Here is a 23,489-nt window from a genome sequence, read left to right on the forward strand (position 1 = left end):
CATCTACAGCCCTCTGCAGAGCTGAAAAAATGCAAGCGGCAGCTCTCTGTGTGCTGACACGGGAAAAAATCTGAGGTGTGCTGTCTTACTTAGTGCCTAAAGCAAGGTTCAGAATAATGTGTAAAGTGTGCTACTGTAATGTTAAAAAAGGGGTGGGGGATATAAGAATATATTTTTATGTCTCTGTATTTGCATAAAGCCCTAGAAGGATAAGAAACTCATAATTTTTTTCTCTTGAGGGACTGGGGATAAAGAGTTTGGAAGATGAATAACATGGACGAGACTTTTCATTGTATACGTAATTAGATTTTTCTGGTCTTACTACTATATACCATAGTGTCACTGAAACTCTAGGGTATGACCGGAGCTGTTTTCTTCTTAAAGAGAAAAGAAGATTCTCTTCTTATTCCTTGTGGTAAACTTTGCTTTAGTATTTGACTATCACCCATGCCTCCCAGTGCTGAGGCCCCAGTGGAGTCTCCTTGCCTTGCATCTGGGCTGCTCTGTGGCCTGCTTTAACCAGAGAATATGGTGGAAGCGAGAAGGCCTGACGGCTGCCACTTCTGCCCCCACGGAGAGGACCTGAGGCTGCAGGCCACCAGCCCCAGCTGAGCTCCCGCCCACTGCACCATTTGCTGCCATGTTTGTGAGGCCACTGTGGACTTTCCAGTTGTCCCTGTGGCCCCGCTGACACCACATGAAGCAGAACTGTCCAGACAACCACAGAATGTTGGGCAATAAGTTATTGCTACGTTAAGTCACTAAGTTTTGAAACTTGATATGCAGCAACAGATAAACGAAAAAGCCTCTAAGGGTATTTCAGCAGTAGTGGTAATTCAGAACACTCACACGGCTAAGCATGTCCGTATCTGTATGTAGTGTGACTTTGTATGTAGTTCCACTTTTAGAACTTATAAGCCGAGGATACTATTTGACAAGTGTATAAAAGATTAGTACAAGATGTCTGTCACAGCGTTGTTTACACTTACAGAAAGAATGGCCATGACCTAAGTGCTCTGCCCAACTAGGACTGAGAATATTGATAGGTTTTCAGCTAGGCCATGAATACTGTGCTGTGTTTGAAGTGTCTTAAATAAACTCACAGGGAATGGTCTCCTTTCTGTCATGAGAATCTAACAAATACTTCACAAGGCTGGTGGGTCTGGCTGATGCAATTCTTCGTCAAGTCTCAGCATCTTGGCCCTGAGCACTTACTGGGTGACGACTACATATGGCATGTGGTGTCCAGTGGAATCCACAAGGACAGTGCTCAGGTCAAAAAAAATTCCACCCACAATTCTTTCCCAGGACACCAGCTGCTGGCAGGAAAGAGCCCTCCACACCTTGCCTCACTTACCAAAGGCCAAAGGTAAGCGACTCCACTTGAGATCGTCTGTGCGGCTACGTCTTCCGTAAGAATCCACGAACACCCCAAATTCTGCAAGGAGTCAGAGCCCAGGGGCGTCAGCATAGCCAGAGGCTGGGGGTGTCAACAACACACGCTTGACAGGAGAAGAACGAATCGGGCCCAGGGACAACTGCCCAGATTTCACTGAATCGTTAAAACCTAAGGACCTCTGCTGAGCCTGATTTATTAGAAAAAGTGGGTTTGAGTGAAAGGGGGAGAGAAAGGAAGGAGGACAAGGATAGGAGGGGAGGCAGACAGGAAAGAAGGGAAAGAAACAGAGACCCAGAGACAAAGGAAGAGAAAGATCCAGAGATTTGGAGAGAGAAGAGAAACATCAAGAGGGAAAAAAAAAGAAGGAACGAAAAAATAAGGAAAGGGAGAGAAAGAGGCGAGGACAGCGAAGGAAAGGACGGCCTGCTCTTTGAACAGCATACAACAGAGCTGGATCGGGTTAGCGCCCTGGTGGGGAGGACAGGACCCTGAGGGGGTCTTTGTGGCAGCGGGATCGATGTCCTCTGCACTCCCAGCAGGACCCACCCTGCCCCAGAGGCCCACTGGCCAGCTCACAGCCCCTGGTGGACCCAGTCTGGGACCGTGGGTGCCAGTGAGGAGCAAGCCCCCGCTCACCGTGGAAGCAGAGCAGGTACTCCTCCCGCTGTCCTGCGCTGTTCACCTGCACGATCGAGACAGGGAAACTGTTGGAGGAGGAGGCAAACACAGCAGGAGCCAAGGAATGGTCGTTCTTATCCAGGAATTCTGAAAAGGCAGGTGAGAAGCGGGGCTTCAGGGACGGGCTCGAGGTGGCAGCAAAGCCGGAGCAGTGTGTGGGCTAGGGAGGACTCGGGCCCTACCCTCAAGCGTGTACTGCTTCATGTCAATTTCGTAGAATTTATTGGTTCCGATGAGGATACTGTAGTTGGTGAAGTGGATACAGCTGCAGGGCTCTGAGGTCTCTATCTCCTGAGACAGAGGGCAGAGAGGAGAAGGTGAGTGTTGACCCAAGGCAGCCATGATTCTACTGCTCTCCTGTTTCCGCCTTGGGCATCTAACCAAGCCTTGCGAAGGCCGCCACCAGACTTGTTCAAGCTGTCGATGACGCACAGCACGGAGATCTTTTCATGTCCCTTGCTACCTCTAAATTCTTTGCAACCCCAGATAAGAAAATAAGGCCAAATTATACCCCAACAGAGTCAGAAACACCATTTCAATGCAAAGGTAGCATTCAGAAAGAGCCCTTTGAAAGTAAACATTCTCATCAGAGGAAAAGAGCCTGGAAAAATACACCAACTACTAATCGTGGTGGCTAGAGGTAGTGGGTTTAGTTTCCTTCTTTCTGTGAGCTTCTACATTTCTATTTTGCACCTATATTACCTATATAAGTATTGTCATCATCACTGTCATCATCTGTCTGAATTACCTGCTTCCTAATTCAGGTTGGTGCAAAAGTAATGTCTGACTTTTTTTAAAAGGAAGTTTTAGATGTATTTATATAGTATTTATTATATTTGTGCCCCTTCTTATAATTTTTTGATGTCACAGTGACTAATTTACACCTTATTTTTTCAGATTATCGAAGTATTGTTCATAATCGTCCGCAATATTTGCACCCATGTTCGTCCCATCTAAAGACCACGTTAGAAATGTTTTACTCTGTAAGTTTCATGAAGGTGCCAATGCAAGGACAGCAGCAAAGTCTATTCAGAGCTCTTATGGGGACGATGCAGGGACCAAAAGAAGTTGCAGGAGGTGGTTTTCCTGTTTCCAAAGTGGGGATTTCAGCTTGAAAAATGAGCCAAAAGAGGGTCGTCCCAAAACACTTGATTCCGAAGTGTTGGAAGCTGCTGTCACAGAAGACCCCACCGTTACCTCCAGGGAACGGGCAGAACAATGTAACGGAGCCCATACAGCGGTGCTGCGCTGACTGAAAAGGACCGGAAAGGTGTCAGTGGTTGGGAAATGGGTCCCACACGAACTGTCTCCAGAGAATCTGCAACAGCGTGTTGCTTGTTGTGAATCGTTGCTTTCACGACACCTTCAGGCACCACTTTTAGGTCGGTGTGTTACAGGTGCTGAGAAGTGGATCCTTTACCGTAACGTTAAATGCCGCCAACCGTGGATCAGTCAAGGAGGAAGAAGAGTCCAACAACCAAGAGGAGGACTTCATCGAAAGAAGGTCATGTTGAGTGTGTGGTGGGATACAGTCCGTAACAGTCCATTACGGATTGTTAGACAACAATCAAACCATTACTGCTCATCTTTACTGTGAACAACTTCATCATTTGAAAGCAGCTTTGAACCAAAAGCGACCCTCCTTAGTCAACAGAAAGGGTGTCATCTTCCATCACAATAATGCTCGTCCTCACACAGCTTGACTCACCAAAAACTTACTGAAAGAGTTTGGCTGGGAAATATTGCTTCATCCTCCATATTCTCCTGACCTTGCTCCTTCTGATTATCACTTGTTTCGGGGACTACAGAACCATTTTGATGGTCTTAGGGTGACATCAAGAGAAGAGGTTGAAAATGAGTTGGATTCATATTTTGCTTCAAAACCTCAAGAATTTTACAAGTGTGGCATTTATAAGCTAGTTGACAGATGGAATGAGGTTCTAGAAAGCAAAGGCGGTTATGTTAATGAATATATTGTCATAATCATGGTTTTTTCATTTTTAAAATAGACCTCGAAATCAGACATTATTTTTGCACCAACCCTATACTTTCACTTGCTTTCTGGCCAGTCCTAATGGCTTCAACAACCTAGACATGCTCATTCAAAATGGTGGCCAGGAATTATATAAAAGCAATGATTTTTGAGAATTCTCCTGAAACGAATAGTTCAAACTCTAATCAGCATTATCATGACCACTGAATATTTATTGATCACCTACTAAATGTAAGGAAACATTTAGGGAACATGACGTAATAAAATGGTAGGAAAAATCAAACTTCAGTTTTGGTCTCAATTTTATAACTTAGGACCTCAGCCAGCCTCAATCAATGGTCATACCTGAAATTGGGGATGGCCAAACCTGCTTTTCAGAGCTGTTGTGAAAAGTTTTTGTCAAGAAGCCAGCTCAATGTCTGGTACCAGTAGGCGCTCAATAAAACTCCAAAACTAACAAGAGCCCACCCAAGATGAAATAGTTTCTCTAACAGTTGTGACCTTTATATATTCATCTCTCATTTCACTTCTGAGACTAATCATGAAAGTACCTGAAATAAATCAGGCTTGTGATGGGTGAAACATCCCAGTCTCAGGGCAGTAGCTTTCTCCGGAAGCGAGGCAAATGTAAGGATCTAACAGGCACCCTGTTCATTCTGCAGTCACCATCACACCTCCCTCTGCCCCTAGCAGAACTAGGTCCCTAATTGCATTCCAGAAAACAGCTAGCACCGGCTTTTTCAAGGTTATTAATAGATACTTCTAGGATCTGAGGTTCTAGTAAGTGCCACCAGGGACTGCCAGCTTCTCAGAGGTCTCTTTCCTTTTTTTCTGCTGGTTCAAAAGAAGTGTCTCCTCCATCAGCCAACTTACTTTCTGTCTCAACAAAAGGCTGGATTCACTGGGCCGGCTGGAGAGACAGCTACAAATAGCAGAAGGAAAGTGAGAGAAAAGCCTGCAGCTACTAGCAGCTCTGGAGCCTCCTCCAGGAAGGAAGGCGCTCTCCCCCACCTCCACCCCTCTCTCTCTCTCCCCCTAAGGAGGTCACCCAGGCTAAAGGACAGCAGATGAAGGGACTAGACACATGTTCGCTGAAACAGCCCACTTTCCACACCAGCTTGCGGGCAGAGCAGACGGGCCAGGCCCAGGACTTACTTTCCGAATGCAGTATTTGCTGAGGTTTTCATTGTAGCGGAGAATGACGACTTTGTTGGGCATGGCTGCACAGATGCAGAGCCCGTTCTCAATCTGAAAAGCAATCAGAGGAAAAAAGAAGGAAAGAATGTCACTGGTGTGTATACCAACTGTGCAGCAAAACTAGGAAAAGAACATCAATTTAGATCAGGGTCTCTCAACTTCAGCACTACTGACCCTTCAGACCAGATAGCTGTCTGTGGTGAGGGGCTGTTCTGGGCACTATAGTGTTTAGCAGCAACCCTGTGCTCTACCTAGTCAATGCCAATGTACAAGGGCCAGTTATGACAAGCAAAAATGTCTCCAGACATTGCCCATTGTCTCTGGGGGGCAAACTCACCCTTGGCTGAGAACCACTAAGTTAACAAAACTGCAGAGAAAGGCTCAGAAAATCCACCTGCCCCCCATGCACATGTATGTGTCTTGTCCTGGAGACAAATTCTTTTGACAACCGTATATCATCAGGAAGGGGAAAGGCAACAGACAGGGCTATAAGAATTTGGAGATGGTATCGGCCCAAAGACAAAAGCTCTTAGCTAAGATCTGTGTACAGAGTTCTACATCAAAATTCTGTTTTTCTGGAACAGCTAAATCCCTCTTACTTCACCTTCCACAGCTAGATCTTTGTCATTTCATCAAGGATAAAAAGCTTATTGTTCAAATCAGTCCTGAAATGAAGGTGGCTAGCAGGGTCAGTGGAGGGAGATGGGCTAGAATAGGAGAGGAATATACAGGAAAATGCAAATTGTTGGTAATGTTCTATTTCTGGGGTTGGGTAGTGAGTTTGTGGATGTTTACAACATTATTAGGTGTTATAATTTTATAATTTACATATATACTCCATATATTTATTTTTTAGTACTTCAAACACTATAATGAAATTAACCTACAATTTTTAAAAACCAATTTTTGGAAACTAACATATATATTTCTAAGTAACAACATTCATGGGGGAAAAAAATCATAAGAAACTCAAAAGTATGTAGAATGAAATTTATAGAGTGCAACTAAAATTGTAGTTAGAGGAAAATGCATAGCCCTATAATGCTTATATTAGAAAAAAAAAGCCTAAAAATTAATTAGTTAAATATTCCACCAGCAGAGGCCCAGGGGCAGCTTACCTTGCCAGCAGAAAACAAGTGGCAGCCCTTGACAGCTTCAAAAATGTTGGGCGAGACATCTGGCTGGGCGGGCAGGTGAGACTGTGCCAGGGACTGCTTCACCTTCTTCACGTCAACAAGACACAGGGCCCGCTCTTCTCCTGAGGGGAGAAGGAACACTCTTTGGTCAGTATGAGGCCATTAAGCAAAGTCATAGGATGGCAGCTCTATTTATAAATAAAAGCCAGCAAAGCCACATGGATGGACTATTTTCTACCAGTTCCATAAATACAGTTTAGGTCCACATTTTAGATCTCAAATGAAAACATCTGGCCTCTTAGTCAAGGTTCTGGGAGAAAAAATATTCTGCAGGCAGAAAAATCGGAGAGGGTGCATCATACTTTTCAAACATACTCCACCAAAGAGAGAATGTATCAGGAACAACGAGAGACATTTTATAGAACAATAGGCTCAGACTATCCCAATGGGCAATGTCATGAAAAACACAAGAAAGGCTAAGGATCCATTCAGGTTAATGGAGACTAGAGAGACATGACTACAAGAAGTGCATGATCCCAGACTGGACCGCTAATCAGGAGAGTAAACACTATGCTCTAAAGGACCTGATTGGGGGCACAGATAAAATCTGACGATGGGAGGTGTATCAGATCAATGTATTCCAGCAAGGGCTCAGCTCCATGAATTCATAACTGTACCATGTGAAACTCCTTTGTGTGGTGCTGCCATAGTGGATTCATGCCATGGCCTTTGTGTCCAAACCCACATACAGCACCAAGAGCAAACCCTCATGTAAATTACGGACTTTAGGTGACAGTGATGTGTCAGTGCAGGTTCAGCAACTGTAACAAATGTACCCTCTCCTGGGGGATGCTGATCGTGGGGGAAGGCTGTGTGTGGTTGGGAGAAATCTCTGTACTTTCTGTTCAGTTTTGCTATGAACCTAAAACTTCTCTGAAGAATAAAGTCAAGGAGGAAAGGAAGAAAAGGAAGGAAAACCAGTAAGAATAAAGAAACAAACACATGAACAAAGTAAGCAAGCAGAGGAAAAGAGCTGAAAGACCAAGAAAGTCAGTTCTTGGCCTCATTAGGTCAGCCGCTGGATCCATCCAGCTGTGTCTAGCACAAGACCTAACTGTGGATGTTGTGAACATTGAGAAACTAAACTACTGTTTTCGCCTTAAAAAAAAAATAGTACCACCAATGAAGAGAGAGAAAAATTTTTTTGCCAGTTATGTGAGAGCATACCCTTGTCCTTTGGTGACATGCTGAAGAACTGACTGCAACTGACTCTCAGTCCAAAAAAGTGATAGCATGTCTGTGTATCATAGGGAAAGAGAGAAAAAGTGCGGCAAAACCTTGAAAAGTGGTAAATCTAGACAAAGGGTCTCTGAGAAGTCACAGAGAAACAAGAGAGCCAGCAAGCTCTCAGAGAGTCATGGCTCACAGTGGCATTAATGCGACGACGGCAAAGGTCTGACATTAATGAGGCCGAGGCTCGCTACACTTCACTTGGCATAATGGTGAGATCTTCCCTGGGGGTGTCAGCCTGTGCTAAGCTGGACCCCAAGGGAACCAAAACTGAACAGAGAGAGCCATCAGCCTGGGCACGAACAGGGACAGAGGGAAGAGCTGCTTCTGCTCCAACCTGCCACCAGGATGGCCTGTCTCTGTGTTCCACAAGCATGACATTTGGCTTTCAAATAGTTTTCCTTAAAAGTGAAGAAAAAGCGCCATGCCCTTGGCCTACCACCTGCTATCATGAGTAGCTTCTCCAGGTCCTTGATGATATAAATTTGGAAGACTGCTCCAATTCCTGGGACGTGAGTGAGGGAGTTTTTCAAGACATTCAGTGCATAGAGCCCTTCCTCGGTGCCCACCAACACCACCTGAGGGCAGAAGTCCAAAGGCAGAGCATGAGCATCATCATGTCACCATAACAACCCCAAATAGTAAAAGCAGTGAAGCTGATGTAGCCCTTCCTTTCCTGACTGCATGTGGCTATTGCCAGATGTCAGCTGACAGTGTCTAAAAAACATCATTACCTGGTCGCTGAAGGGCAGTGTGCAGTTCATGTCTAGACGGTCATCACCTTCCAGTTTCAGCAGGGAGTTTCCAAGCAATTTCTTTTCATATGTGAAAAAAAAACAAAGGAAAAGGAAATAAAAGAGGATCTGGTGAGAATGAACTTTTCACGACCAAACCATCCAGAGAAACAAAAGCAAGAATGGAGAGACATTTAATGCCAAAAAGAAAGGCAAGTTACTCCCGAAACTGCTCAGAAACACACATCTGCTCTTGGCTTGCTTCATATTTTGAGCTGAGCTCAAAAGGGAAGACATGAATCTTATCGCTATCTCTGGAGGGGTTAATTAGCATCAGTTATAGCTCTGCTTGGACACAAGTGAGTGTAAGAGACAGAAAATATTCTGGGGTAGGAAATAAGCTGAAGCTAAAAAGATGTCACCTGCAAAAAGTTAATGAGCCACCTGGAAGGCTCCTCCCCCTCCAGGCTGCAGCAAAAGTGCAAAGCACAGCGCGAGCAGCAAACCAACAAGCTTCTCAATCCCTTTACCTGAACACATGCGGGCAGAATCTCGAAGGAAAGGCAGTCGTGGCCCTATTATACACATATTAATGTGGATTTCAGTAAAAGGTAGACACAGGTAATGATGAAGCAGGTCATTAAAACAAGTCTACGCAGTGAGCAGAGCCCCTTATCAGGAGATTCGTGGTTAAGAATTTCCAACTGCTAAAACATGAAGTGTTTGGTCTTTGGTGGAGAAAATGCCAATGAGCAATGAGCCCTGTTTATATACTGGGAAGTTCTAGGAGTGCTGCCAATCAAAACACACCTACGTTTCTAATATCTGCCCACGGGAAGAGCAAACCGTGGGCAAGCAATTGAGGAGGTTATGCAAAGCCTGCCTAGAGTAGCCATGTCTGTCGGCAGCCTTTTGTGCCGCTTCATGGCCAGAGTGCTTCGAACTCAAGCCTCCAAACCAAATAAACTTGTCAGAGTAAATAAGAGAGAGGACTCCCTCATAAATCCATTAGCTGCTGTGTTGCCATAATCAAGAGTTGGCTCACCAGGCTGACTCCGCCATTCGAAAGGACTGTGGGAGGAGGACCCATGATACCCAGACAAGCCACCGGAGAACCTGTATCTCTGTCACCACAAAACTCTTGGTCATGACAGTCTCAAGCCTTCACCCCTCAGAGAGGGAGTCCGAGGGAATTCATGGCAGCCAGAGGGCCCCCCGCCCCCCAAGTCAGCCCACTGTTCAAAGACGAGCTCCAGCACCCGTTTTCATACTCACAGCATCGGCTTCTGCTTTTTCCCTAGAAACTCTCCCACCTGCGACAACTGATTCTAAGGCGGTGACCCAGCGCTGTTTGTCAGGGAAGCTGGGAGCTAGCAAGTAGAGGGTTCTCCCGGGCCAGCAGGTGGTGTGCGGGTGGGATTCCATCTTCAGTATGTATGGGACATCTAGGAGATGGGAAAGAGAGCTTAGGTTGGGGGTGGACTTCCTCCGCTCTCGCTGGGACAGCTGACCCTGAGATATCAGAGATTTAACGGCTAACGGGAGAGCTGAGGAGGGTGGGCCTCCTTTGCAGGCCAGTCTTCTGTGTGCTCCTCTGGCCCTTGCTAACTCAGCAAGCCCAGCCCACCTCTGGGGTGAGGCTCCCCTGCCTCTCACCTGCTTTGGCTGTATTTGCGAGTTCAGAAGCACCAACGGCGCCATGAATAGATACGTCCCCATCGGGAAGGCACAGCTCAAATTCTTCCACCGGCCTCTGTCCAGCTTGGTGCAAAGAGGAAGGGCAGAAAGAAAAACAAAAGAACAGGAACAAGAACAAGGGGAGAAAAGAGGGAAAGAGAGAGCGAGAAGGCGAGAGAGACAGTGCGAGAAAGACAGTATGCGTGGAAAGAGAGGCGCACGAGAACAAAGGGGGGACAGGGTGTGCAGAGAAGGTGGAGAGGGAAGATAAAAAAAAATAAAGTGTGTCAGATGAGTAGCACAGTCAAATTTCTGATGACGATGCGGATTTATGGGTTAGTTGACTGAGGCAGAAGTTCTCGGAAGGTGTATTAGCAGGTAGAATCTTCAGGGCAGCACCCTGCAGTGTCTTCAGAGGGGAGACCTATAGACGTGAGTATCGTACCAATAACCTTTAGCAAAGTCACTTCGTGTTTAATTTTCAAAAATGGAAAATCGTAGAAGGCTTGCAACGCAGTCCGAAAAGCAAAGCCTTCACGCCAAGACTGGGAGACCTAGGTCCACCACGTGCAATGAAATTCCCCCTGAATTATTAATTTACCTTCTCTGGCTTCGTTGTCATAAATAAGGACTTTGGATCCCTCCAGTACAATGTACTTTCTGTCCCAGCCTAGCTGTCCTCGTTTGTTATTCCTGGGGAAAAAAAAGATGGAAAAGAAGAAATGTTTGAACTCAGAGGAATCAGGCGGGAGGAAGGTGAAGAAGGAATCTCAGAGAAGACATCCCTAGAATTCTCTAGAAAGCATCAGGAGTGGATGTGACTTGTGGCCTTCCATGCCAGTGCAGGGGAGGAGAAACTTCTTTCAACCCTTCTAGGTTCTGTGGCTGGCATAGGAATTCAACTAATATCAGATAGATGAACGGGAGAAAAGCATACAAATTTTGTTTTACGTGGGTGTCTCCATCAGAAAATAAAAACCTGAAAAGCCGATAGGCCCAAGTGCTTACGTACTAAGTTGAACAAAAAGTAGTAATTGTGGAAAAGTAACTAAAATGTACATGGAGGCCAAAGAAACACATGATTTCTCTCGGTCAGCCTTGACTCCCCGTCTCTGGAGATAAGAACATTTCTTTCTTCCTGCTACAGAGACTTTTATCTCTGATTTTCAGGATGGGAAAGGGAGGTCAGAGTGTTCTGCTTGCACCTGCTGCTTTTTAGGTGCCTTTAGCTCAAAATAATCCCTATTGCCACGGGGCATATTTGGGACACCCTTCACCAGCACCTGCCCCAGCCCAAGCCACCCTACAGCAATACCTGGGCACCTTCATCCACCCTTCCAGGTGCAAGCTGCTGCTGGGCTCCTTGGTCTGGAGACCTGGGGAGTTCATTTTGTCACGGCAGAAGGCCTCAGTGAAGTGTGTGGCATATTCGGCTGGCAGGCCACAGGTAGCTGGCAAGCATGTGGAGCACTTGGGATGACACATCACCTGACATTCTAGGGAAAAGCAGAGAACAACCTGGAAACGGGCTTGGCTGATCCTGGACCATTCGTTCCCTTCCTCTGCCAGCCAGCCCCTGTCAGGCTTGTCAGTCTGAGCAAGTCACCAAAGTAATCCCTAAACTCCCCTAGGAGCCAGGCCTCTGCAGAGAGAGGAGATAAGAGAGCCAAGTGCTCTCCATCCCATTGTTCTGGCTTCTCCCAGGACGTCACAAACAGATGTGTAAAGGACACATCTGCACGTTCCAGTTGGAGCCAGGAAGCACGCAGCCTAAAGAGAGCGAGAGACCAGCCTGGTGAAAAGGGGTCCAGAAATTAGCAAAGCCCAAGGCATTTTGCACAGCAGGTTGGAGACATGAGCTGAAAACAGATATAAACTCACTCCTCTAATAGGAGAAAAATAGCATCCTCCCACTGAAACTAAAAGCTTGAAAATGAAAGCACTCTATGATAAGGAATTTCAAATGGGGAAAAAACACCTCCCCCAGAAAGATTTTTTTTTTAGGTGGCGACGCACAGGTGCCCACCACAAGCACACGACCACTGTTCTTACCAAGACATTTGGATGCCTGGCGTCCAAAGTGCACGGTATCCAGGCACACAGCGCACTTTGTGGCTCGCATGTTCAGTCCTATGTTAAATCGGTGAGGGATATTGTGGTGCATGCGCTCCTTAAGACGCCGACTGAATTCTGGAGGAAAAATTTTAAAAATCATTACAGTGCTACAACTTATACAATCAAGAAAGCGAAAAGACAACTTATAAAATGGGAAAAAATACTTGCAGATCATATTTCTGACAAGGGACTTGTAGTTAAAATACATAAAGAACTCTTATAAAGCAATAATAAAATGACAAGTAACCCAATTTAAAAATGAGCAAAGGATGTGAATAGGCATTTCTCCAAAGAAGATAAATAAACGACCAACAAACAAATAAAAAGATGCTCCACATCATGTAGCCATTAGGGAAACCCAATCTGGCAGTTCCCTTAAAAATTAAACATAGGATTACCATATGACCCCAAAATTTCACTCATAGGCATATGCCCAAGAGAATTGAAAACATATGTAGCCACAAAAATTTGTGCACAGTGTTCACAGCAGCATTATTTATGACAGCCAAGAAATGGAAACAACCCAAAAGTCCATCGATAGCTTAAGAGATAAACAAGATGTGTTAGTCATGCAATCGATTATTATTCAGCCATAAAAAATGAAGTACTAATAAATTTTACAACATAGATAAATCTCAAAAATGTTATGGCCCAATGAAAAAAGCCAGACACAAAGGCCACATACAGTGTGATTCCATTTATATGAAATGTCCCGAACAGCAAATCCGTAGAGACAGAAAGCACAGTAGTGATTGCCAGAGGTTGGGCAAAAGGGGAAAGTGGGAAGTGACTGCCACCGGGTACAGAATTATTTTTGGGGGGGACGGAGGGGGGCAAAAATTAGAATGTGATGGTTATTACACTACCTGATAAATTTAACAAAAAACAACGTATTGTACATTTCAAGTGAGTAGATTGTATGATACAAAGGGGCAGGGCTCAAAAAAACAGAATTTATAAAACACTGTGTATTTTTACATACTTAAACTTCAGTCACCTTCAATGTATTCTCCATCTGATGCAATACACCTAGGGAGACATTTTTTCCCCTGCTCAAAACAGTTTTTGAACTCATCAATTTCGATGCCTTTTAGTGCTTCTGTTTTTTCTTTCACCTCTTCCACATCAGCAAAACCTTTCCCTTGGAGGACTTTTTTCATCCAGGGAAACAAAAAAAAGTCACAGGCGGGAGAGATCGGGTGAACAGGGAGAGTAAGGCACAGGGGTCATGCTGTTGGGGGTCAAAAACTGCTGCACACTCAGTGCTGTGTGGGCAGGTGCACTCGTATATCACTCATCCTGAAATGGGCAACGTGTTGAAAAGAGTCTTCAAACAAAATTCACTGAAGCCAAACGCAGCCTCTCACAACAACGCCAGCTCGTGCACTGATATACATGGGTTCCTAGAACACTCACCTAGCGGGGGAAGCCTGTACTACAAGGGGCTCACCCTCCAGAAGATAATCACGGGTTTCTTTTTGGGTCCCCTCGGTATGTGAATTTATCTCAACAACATTGTTAAAAAAACGATTAAATCAGGTTAGTTACAGACTGGGAAACTATTTTAACTCTAACAGATGCATCTAATTTATATGAATCAACTGAAAATTTCCTTTATCTGGTTATTAGGAATTAAGGCTTTTTGAAGAACGTATTACTATAGGAGACTGGCTATATAATAGCACAGATGTTGTGGGCAGATGCTTTTAAGTCAAATATTAGTAAATATCTTAGTCACGAACACTATAGTTTTCCAGATGAAATGATATATCTAGACTGTTTCAGAATCCAGTTTAAAAATCACTCTTATGAATTACAGAATTTCTAATTATTAAGTATGTAAGTTGACTGAAGAATTCTCCCTTCTTTCATGAATAACCTCATGTTAAAACCAAACTTTTAAGCCTCAAAAAAGATTCTTACATTTACATTCCTGTCTGTTAAAATTAATAACTTGATTTTTTTTTCCCTTTTAATAGGCCCCCTCTCAATAGTGACCTAGAACTAACTAAATAAAGAGAAAAACTAAGGACCCAAATTTCTGAATCCAAATTACGTTCTCCATATAACACCTTCCCCCTTCCTTTACCGTAAAGTTGTAAGGAATTAATAACGTGTACACAGTTAGAAACTTCCCGTGCAACACACCCAAAGAAGGTGCTGAGAGCAGTACAACAAATGACTCGGGGGTCACTCTACCCAGCCACCTCAATGAACACCAGAGCCAGAAGCCATTCCTGCCTGTGTTAGGATCACCATTTCAATGAATTTAAGCGTAAAGCTCTTTGACTGACTCAGTGTTGTGTAAACATAGAAAACAAGATGACATCATCACTAAAAAAAAAAGCCATCCATATTCACAACTAAAGGAGGTTTGTTGGTGATACCATGATGCTACACCACTGCTCTACTCCACTCTCCCTAAGACTTCCCAAACCACCTTCTTTGGCCTTTATTTTTAAGTCCTTTTCATCTCTGGGTGAACCGAGTACTTTTGAAACCACAAAGGAAACTCTTCACACTGTTGGTAGGAATATAACTCAGTTCAAACTCCCAACACTCAAAAAGCATATGACCTTAAACCCAAAGACCTGTTTCCTAAGAACATATCCTACAGCCATTATGCCCACGGAGATGCAGGATGGTCACTGCTGGGTGTCTATGGTTAACGAGCGATTGAAAATAACCCAAATGTCCATCAGCAAGGGCCTGGTTTGGCAGGTGAATCATATACACACACCACAGAATACTATGCAGCCCTTGAAAAGGATGAGGTCTATCCATGTGTTAATATGAACCACTCAAAGATAACATTTTAACTAAAAGAAGGTGTTTTGTAGTGTGTAGCATAATGTGCTCTGATATTTCTAGAAGAAAAAAGTGCTGAAAAAAATATGCTTATTTTCTCATGCCCTTTAAATATAATTACATAATATAAAATATATGAATAATATAGACATGCAGTTCCATGTACAAACCGTTGCTGGATGAATACAATGGCTGACTCTGGGTAAGAGAACTAGGATTGGGGGCGTGGGGGTGAGAAGACTTACTTCTTACTCTTTATGCCTTAATATTATTTGTTATTTTTACCATATGTCTGCATTTCTTAGTCAATGAAAATAAAATGTCAACGGAACTCCAACGGCCACTTGAGAACATACCCTCCGGAGTTGAGGACTCCTTTCTGCGGCTGGACGGCGGGGCGAGCAGGCTCATGGCACTGGGCTGGTGCTCAGGCGACCGCACGATGGCAGACATGGCGATCTGCTGCCTCGCAGTGGCTGGCGTAGATGGGTGCGGGTGGTCTGTGGCTTTCCGGTGAGCGGCTGGGAAGAGAGAAGCCCAGCACCGTTTGGTTAGCTGAGTCACCAAGAGGCCCCAGCCGAGCGGACTGCCCCTGGGCTATCATTCAAGGACCCCAAACCAAAAGAACACACATTGTACCAAATCAGCAACGCCAAGGATGCCATGAATTTTTCAGACTTGGGATATCTGGACTGAAAGCTTATGGGCCTAAATGCAGATGCTGAGCTAGTCTGGAAGAACCTCCTTGAGATCAGTCATAGAGAGTCAGGAGCCCCTACCTTCCTCCCGGGCGGACCGGAGCTCAATACGGGTCTTCTGAAGGGCTTCCTCTAGCTCTGCACAGCGAGCTTTCTCCTTCTCCAGAGCCACCTTCAGCTCATTGTACTGCAGAGGAACCTGTGTGGGCAAAGCAGGGTCCTCTTTCCGTCGACTAAATAAACCCTAGCAATGGAAACAGAGATATCTCCTAACTCCTGGAAACTGGCACTTTAAACTAGCTAAAGGAACTCTGACTCGGGAGGAGCATACCATGAAAGCCAGGAGCATACTCACTGTAAGTGGACTGAGTAAAAATGGCATGTGAAGGGGGAAAGGGGACACTGGGCCACAGCCCATCCCAGCCGGCTGGAAAAAAAAAGGGGTGCGCAAGTTTCCACCGAGGGTTTAAGATGCTTGGGTTGCCACCACCGCTTCCTTAAGCATTCCCAAGGAGAGCCATTTCCTGATTCTTTACCCTCAAAAAATGGAAATGAAGGATGAAGTCAGGAGAGATGGCTCAGAAATCTCTCTTGCCTTGAATTGTCTCAAGATTCTTAGTTACAAGACACAGAGATGAGTGTTTTTTAAAAAGGAAGCAAAAAAATAAAATAAAATGAAATAAAGAAAAAAGAATGGAATGCTGAAATGATGTCAAAACAAGGGGCTTACTCAAAAAAAGGCAAATGGGAACATATGTTATACATGGAAGAAAAAAAAAGGAAAACACAGCAATAATGAGACAAAATAAAAAATAAAGAAAAAAGAAATGGAAATACCCTGACTACATCAAGTGACATAATCCAGTAACAGTCCACAGCTAAAATAAAAATATTAAACATCATAAGCATAACAAACACAGTCACACAGTGCGCAAGAAACACCTCCCCCTGCAGGCACCACTTAGTAGGAGGTGCTTCTGAATGCTTCCCTTATCCCTGCACTGTAAACACAGTGTCAGGAGCATTGAGACCAACTGCCCACTTCAGTCCTAGAGGTTTTTCCGGGGAACACGCAGCCCCTGCTGCTCTGGAGTAGGAATGCCTTTGGACAGTAACTTAATTCCTCAGAGAACGTTTCAAACTGAGAACACTGGGCGCAACCTAGTAGTAGGAGAGCTTCAGCAGTTTAGGGATGCATGTTAAAAGAAATTATTAAAGCTTATTAAATTATTTAAGCTTATTAAAAGAAACCTTCCCGCCCTGGCTGGTGTGGCTCAGTGGATTGAGCGGCAGCCTGTGAACTAAAGGGTCGCAGGTTCGGTTCCCAGTCAGGGCATATACCTGGGTTGCAAGCTAGGTCCCCAGTTGGGGGCACACAAGAGGCAACCACACATTGAGGTTTCTCTCCCTCTTTCTCCCTCCCTTCCACTGTCTCCAAAAATAAAAAAATAAAAAATAAAAAATCTTCCCATGTGCATCTATATTATAGGAAACCCTGTTCATTGTTGTTTGGGGAACTTTTTGGCTAGTTTTCAATTTGTCTGCTACAACTTTACAGGAATGAAGCAGTACCTAGTGGAGGGTATAACTGTATGTATAGTCAGGTCACTTCAGCTCTCTGGGTCCCAGTCTCTTCAAGAGCCAATCAAAAGGACTGAGCTAGATGACTTCTAAGTCCTTTCTGGGGTCCCAAACACGTGACCTGCAATCTCTCTAGAGCCCCATACCTGCAGTTTACTGATCCCTTGAGTCCCGTACACATGTGCTGAGAACCCCTTTGGAGTCCTGTCCGGTGCCCTATGTATAAACCTTTCTCTCTGCTCCTGTCCCTATCCCTGTATCTTAGGTTTAAAAAAAAAACAAAAACAAAAAAACAGAGACAGGCACCACAATTTTAAAGGTCATGAACATAAAGTAGTTTGTTACAGAGTTGATAATGCTATCCTCTCTTTAAGGGCTATTCTGATGATCTCAAAACCTACATTTCAACCCAAAATAAAATAAGAGAATGTACACTTCATTTTCTTCAATGTTTCTTGGATTATCTATCACCGTGGCTTTCAGGGAATCATAACAATCAGGGAAAATGTCAACTCCCCACTTTTCAAACAGGTTGACCCACCTTTTTCTTTTTAGCAGGCTGGTCCATTTTGGCTTGCAGAAAATCAATGAGTTTGGTTTGTTGCGAAATAGTGCCTTCCATTTTCACCTTTTCATGAGAATAGAGAACCTAAAATTCATGAAAACAAAAATAACCTCAGACCCAGAAAGAACTATACTTTTAAATTTGGTACTTTAAGAAAATAAAAAATAAAGTCTTTAGGATACAGCAGTCCCTCTCTATGTCGCGGCTCACTTATCGCGGCCTCACTGTATCACGGGACTTTTTGAAATATTATATTAAATTATTTATCATGGATTTTTCGCTATATCGCGGGATTTTGCGGTATTGTATACCTATGTTGTTAAAGTTACGTAGGTTTAAGAGTGTAGAATAAATGTAAGGTTCCTACTTTGCGGGGGGCGGGGGGGAGTCTAGAATGTAATAACTGCGATAAGTGAGGGAATACTGTACTAGCATATGAAAATTCTATACAGTCAATATTTATTTACTTAGCCCTATTCTTATAGCCAAAAAAAAGGGTGGGATCAGACTGATGGATGGATAGATATGTGAAAAATTTAAAATAGCAGGCAGTTAACATCAGAATCTCAGGAGTAATCATTATAGGAAATTTACAACTTTTCTGAATGTTTGGAAATTTTCATAATGAAATACTGGGGAAAATATACAATGGACAGGGCACAACATGAAGATACGGACTATTTCATCAGACGGCTTAGCCACCAGGCTTTGCCTCCGAAGGGAATTTTTAAGTAAATTCCCTTTGCCAGGTCTCACCTGAATGTTTTCTAGCTGATATTCCAGATCACTCCTTTCTGTCTTCAGCAGATCAGCCCGATCTAGAGCTTCTTGGAGCCCTTGAGTCAGACGGAAAATGTGGTTCTTCTGCAGATCCATCTGCTGCTGTAACTTGGCTTGCTAGGGGAAAGGAAGGCCAGAGAAAGGTTCGCTACCCCAAGCAACACAGCTTTTTCCCACACTGTTCCTATTCCAACCTTGTTTCAGGCCTAGCACCAAGAGTTCAGCTTCTGAAATCATCTCATTCCAGAATTACCAACTGACTCATAAATAGTTAAAGAGAATTTGCACAGAAATCTCTAAAGGCCAGCAGGTCATGAAGTGTCCACTGTCACAGGAGGTCCAGGCTGGTGGGGCTGCCTCCCCAGCAGAGTTGCAATGAACGCTGTTTTGGTATTTAATAAGAGTACGAGCCGTTTGAGTTGACACCTAAAGCTATGAGACTTAGTGCCTTGACAACTAAGTTCCAATTTGTCCTTATTTTTTGGTTTTAAGATCTCAATTCGCTGTTAGGAGAAATCATGTTGTCTGGGCTGTGGAAAATAAGCAAAGGGGAATCACATCACTTCGAATTTAAAGGCTCCCTCATCAGGCTGAAGGGCACCAATAAGCATGCAAACAGCCACAATCATAGGAGATATTTCTACAGAGTGGGGACGAAGGTAGAGGATGATCCCAGATTCAGTATAAGTGTCAGTAAAACCAAGGAAAAATTTTCAGTTTATATTAAAAATAGTTTTGAGCTGGAAATCTCTCCAATTTTTACAATGGAAATCAACCAAAAAATGAGGAAGGCTATAACGATACTGGTTTTACGGCTCTCTTTCCTAAAATGCTTATTTGTAAAAAGCGGGAGAGAGCAGCTATCCTGATGAGATGCTGCTTGGTTCCCTCCAACCCTTGGTTTAGTCTAACCACACTTGCTGTGGCCCAAAACCTCTCTTCCCGGGAGGCCTGAACCCTCTGCAGACTTAAGGACAGAGAGCTAATTAAAAGCAACACACTTCACCATGGGAGTCTTCCAACAGACAGTGGCAAATGTCAGTGCTCTCAGACCAGCAGACCGAGAGCTACTAGCAACCTCAGAATCTGCTGACCCTCTTCGTCCTACTTCACTTCCCTTCACCTGTGTTTCTCTGCCCTCCCATTGAGAGGCATCACAGCCTAAGGCAACGAACCGGGGCTTTGGAATGTTAGGGACCCCGGTTTAAATACTGATATGAATACTTATCAGTCATACGACCATGGGCAGCTCCTGTTGCTTCTTGGAACCTCAGTTTCTTCATCTGGAAGTGAGTATAAAACTTCCCCTCGCTGGGTGACATACTAGTGCAGTGCTGAGTACACAGCAGGTGCCTAATGAACTTCAGTGCCGTTTCCTTTGTCCTTCATTCTTTCCTCCATCCAGCTCAGGAGCCCCCCTCTTTCCCATCTGCCTTTCCTGTCCCTACCTACTCCGCCAGCCTCTCCCCAAGCAGTCCTCCACAGGTAAGAGATACTGTTCCTAGCCAGAGATCACCTGGTCTGTGAGCCAACCTGGAATTTCTCAATCAAACCACAGAACCCCCTGAAATAAAACTGAAAAACAAGAAGAAGGAAAACAGCTAAGACAACTTCTCCAAGGGAGCTGTCCACCCCCTGTAGCACAAGCGATTTCTTCTGCAAATTACCCTCTTTTGTTTCTTCCCACTGTTTTAGGACAACACTAATCACTAGGCAGGAAGCAGAGGAACACGCGCTGGGGACAAGAGTCTGTCTGGTGACAGTCAGGCCCAAGATTTTCTCCTAAACACAGCAACCATCTTGTAGATTTCCACGAAATAGGCTCCTTATTTACCATAGTAAAAAACAGGAATGACATTCGTGATCAATGAAATGATTTTTAAAACCATTTACCTGCTTCCCAGAGAGAGGCAAATGGGGGCTATCCCTGGTCAGTGTCAGACTGAAAGGAAGGCTTTAGTTATGTGCTTAGATCTGCCCAACAATTTGACAAGGGTGACATGAGACTGGGAGGAAGCATGAAGAAGCTGGATGATAGAAACCAGAGCATGTAACAACCATAGTGGTGGAAGGACGAATGAAAACTAACAAGAGAAAGTTCAATAGGATGGTATTTTTAAAAACTTCAACTGAATAAATACAGGACATAAAGATATCAAAAAAGAAAAAAAAAACCACTTGTGGAAGGACAGGTGGTGACTTAACAGGTCAATGGGTATCAAGGAACGATAAAGCTCCCCAAAGAGCCCAGGTCACTCGCAGAGCTTTACAGAGTCCTGAAGGGAGGTGATGATGTCCCATGTATTCCGTGCTGTTCAGACCACGTGGACTCCTAGAAACTCTCTTTGAAAAGATAAATCTACCAGAAAAGAACATCGCAAACTTGACATGTTTCATTTAGAAAAGACCAGGTGGTTTGGAGTGGGAGGGCAACTTGACCATCTCATTGACCACCCAGAGATAATACAAGTCATTATCTCACAGAATCGTCGCAAGGACTGTATGCATTAACTCATGAAAAGTACTCAGAAAGGCACCTGACATGTAATAAGTGCTAATTAAACATTAGTTATTTTGGTGAATAATCAAGTAATCAATATTAATGTGCTATTTCAGCTGGAAATATTAAACAATTCTCTCTTTGCAAATTTTCAACCTAATAGAACCAATGGGTGGAAGTTACAAGCTTTTGTTCAAAGTAAGAAAAATTAAGAATTAGAGTTGTTGAAAAAATGGTTTGGGCTGTCCAAAGTCACTGTATGTAGGTTGAGGTCCAATGAGACCCACCTGTGAGGAACGTTGGGGAAGGGATTCTCTACCTTGGACAGGAAATTACTTTGACTAGGATTAGCAAATGGACTTTCGTCTCTGGCATTACTTCCAATGGAATCACAGAGGCTGTAAAGTGTCATGTAGAAAAAGCTTCTGAGGCCATTCAGGGCCCAAGAGGAAAGATTTGGGAGAAAGATCAATTAGTAAAGTCTGCCAATGGCAGTGATAAAGTAAACAGTGAGGCCAAGAGTTGAGAATTTGGGCTAGATGACATAAAAATTCTTTCTAGCTCCAAGACTCTTATTCTGGCCCCATCAACAAGTCTCTGTACCTAAGGACAAGGACAACTGGGTTAAGCCCATGGTCACATACTTGGAGGGTACGCACCACAACCCCATTCAGGCCAATAACGATCATTCTATGTTTCATAATGGTTTCAACTGTCAGTGAAATCTGCCTCAAACTCAATGTCAGCCAGATGTCTGTGCTCAAAAATCTGTCTGTGAGGTGTATACAGACTGGGAAACTGGAAATGTTCTCACACAGTTTCGAAGTGAGAATAAGGGGACTGAATCAGGATTTCAGCATTCTATTCCTAGCATTGTCCCTGACTCATCATGTAACCTTGGACCAAAGTATTGAGCTATCAGGGCCAACTCTCCTTCCTCGGAAGAAAATAGGACAGGCGACATCATTGATTATTTCTGTTTCCAACATGTGCCTAAAACGGGACACTGCCTATTCAGCCCAGATAAAAGACTATAATTCTCTATTTGACCGCCAGGTAGACTTTTAAATTTCTATTATAGTCTCCTTAGTGCTGCCTTTAGTAAACTCCATATATAATTAATTGTATTTAAACCTTTCATGTGGCAAAATTTATATCACATAGAATTTAAGATTTTACATAAAACATAAACATTGTTTTTTAGAAGTATACCATAAAAGTCCATGTCAGAGATAACCTTACATAGGTCATTTTTAAGTGGGTGGGTCGGTGGCACTAAGTACATCCACACTCTAGTGCACCTGTTACCGCGTCCATTTCCTGATCCTTCCCAAACTCTCACCCATATTTTTAAAAGTATTATTCTATCAAACACTCCAGAGTCACATGCAAAGTTTTCATCGCATTTTTCAATCAATAGCAGAGCAATATTATTTCTACCAGCAGGGCCCTTCGGGAGCTGTGGGTATCATACAATAAAACATCAATTAAACAGAATAGGCACTCTGGCTAACTGAAGTGTCAGGCTCACTACGAGTTAAACAGGGCACTTAAATATCTTTATACAGTATATTTGTCCTGGTTGGTCAAGTCTAATGAACAAAGCAGAATCATTAGTGATTCAACAGAGATGGCTTTGCTTGGGAGCGGGAAGTAGTTACCACTTTAATTAGTGATTTTTCAGATTTTTGCTAATAAGCACAGGAACTAGAATAAGGGATTGGTTTATGAGGTCATTTGAGCTTTTCATTTTATGTCTCAAAAGCAGGGGATAATTTTTTGATTGAACTAATCGGATGTTCAAGTCTTTATGAAATTTGTTACTCAGCATAATCTATACAAGTTTCTGCCCTGTGCACAAAGCTAATTTTCATGGATGTTCTATCAGCCTAAAAACTTAATATACTTTGGATATTAAGAACAATTTAACTCAATATTCATTCACCCACATATTTAATAAACTTGCACTGGGCACATAATCACCATGCACTCAACATTCTATAAAGCACCATGTGGGAGGACACAAGTGACAGACACCCTCTGGCCTTCATGACACATTTTTTAAAATGTGTTAAGTACCTCCAAGAGAGCATTAGATGACCACCTTACTTTTCCTCAAAAATTCTAATTGTAAAATTTGAACATCTAATTTAAACCTGACCACCTGAACACAATAAATGTTCATTTTCGAAACTGCACCTGGCTCTATTTGGCAGGTATTTTATACTCACCTCTTCCAGAAGCCTTTGTTTAAGCTCACGTTCGGTCTCCAGTTTCTGTTGTAAACTCCGGGCATTCATTTCAAGCATGGCATGTTTCTTCTCCAGGTCATTGAGCT

At 43.6% G+C, this 23,489-nt stretch overlaps 1 protein-coding gene across 8 annotated transcripts in view; it reads right to left on the reverse strand.

Annotated features, from left to right (window-relative positions):
* The window catches only part of CIT (citron rho-interacting serine/threonine kinase), a 151,440-nt gene that overhangs the window by 9,355 nt on the left and 118,596 nt on the right, over positions 1 to 23,489 (reverse strand). For 2 of the 8 annotated variants that reach the window (XM_090292496.1, XM_090292495.1), the window contains exons 27-44: positions 23,383 to 23,487; positions 18,628 to 18,768; positions 17,848 to 17,955; positions 15,807 to 15,924; positions 15,384 to 15,548; positions 12,157 to 12,294; positions 11,420 to 11,600; positions 10,706 to 10,797; positions 10,084 to 10,188; positions 9,703 to 9,872; positions 8,958 to 9,002; positions 8,428 to 8,508; positions 8,136 to 8,271; positions 6,386 to 6,525; positions 5,226 to 5,318; positions 2,260 to 2,368; positions 2,036 to 2,164; positions 1,358 to 1,438 (exon numbers count right to left, since the gene is read on the reverse strand). In XM_090292496.1, coding sequence (XP_090148622.1) covers positions 1,358 to 1,438; positions 2,036 to 2,164; positions 2,260 to 2,368; positions 5,226 to 5,318; positions 6,386 to 6,525; positions 8,136 to 8,271; positions 8,428 to 8,508; positions 8,958 to 9,002; positions 9,703 to 9,872; positions 10,084 to 10,188; positions 10,706 to 10,797; positions 11,420 to 11,600; positions 12,157 to 12,294; positions 15,384 to 15,548; positions 15,807 to 15,924; positions 17,848 to 17,955; positions 18,628 to 18,768; positions 23,383 to 23,487 — 2,137 coding nt within the window. Of the gene's footprint in view, positions 1 to 1,357; positions 1,439 to 2,035; positions 2,165 to 2,259; positions 2,369 to 5,225; positions 5,319 to 6,385; positions 6,526 to 8,135; positions 8,272 to 8,427; positions 8,509 to 8,957; positions 9,003 to 9,702; positions 9,873 to 10,083; positions 10,189 to 10,705; positions 10,798 to 11,419; positions 11,601 to 12,156; positions 12,295 to 15,383; positions 15,549 to 15,806; positions 15,970 to 17,847; positions 17,956 to 18,627; positions 18,769 to 23,382; positions 23,488 to 23,489 lie in introns of all 8 variants that reach the window. The other 6 variants (XM_090292494.1, XM_090292493.1, XM_090292492.1 and 3 more) reach the window with 3 other exon arrangements.

The sequence above is a fragment of the Furipterus horrens genome, unplaced genomic scaffold (genome assembly GCF_987537825.1).
Source record: "Furipterus horrens unplaced genomic scaffold, mFurHor1.1.pri manual_scaffold_11, whole genome shotgun sequence".
NCBI classification, from domain to species: domain Eukaryota; kingdom Metazoa; phylum Chordata; class Mammalia; order Chiroptera; family Furipteridae; genus Furipterus; species Furipterus horrens.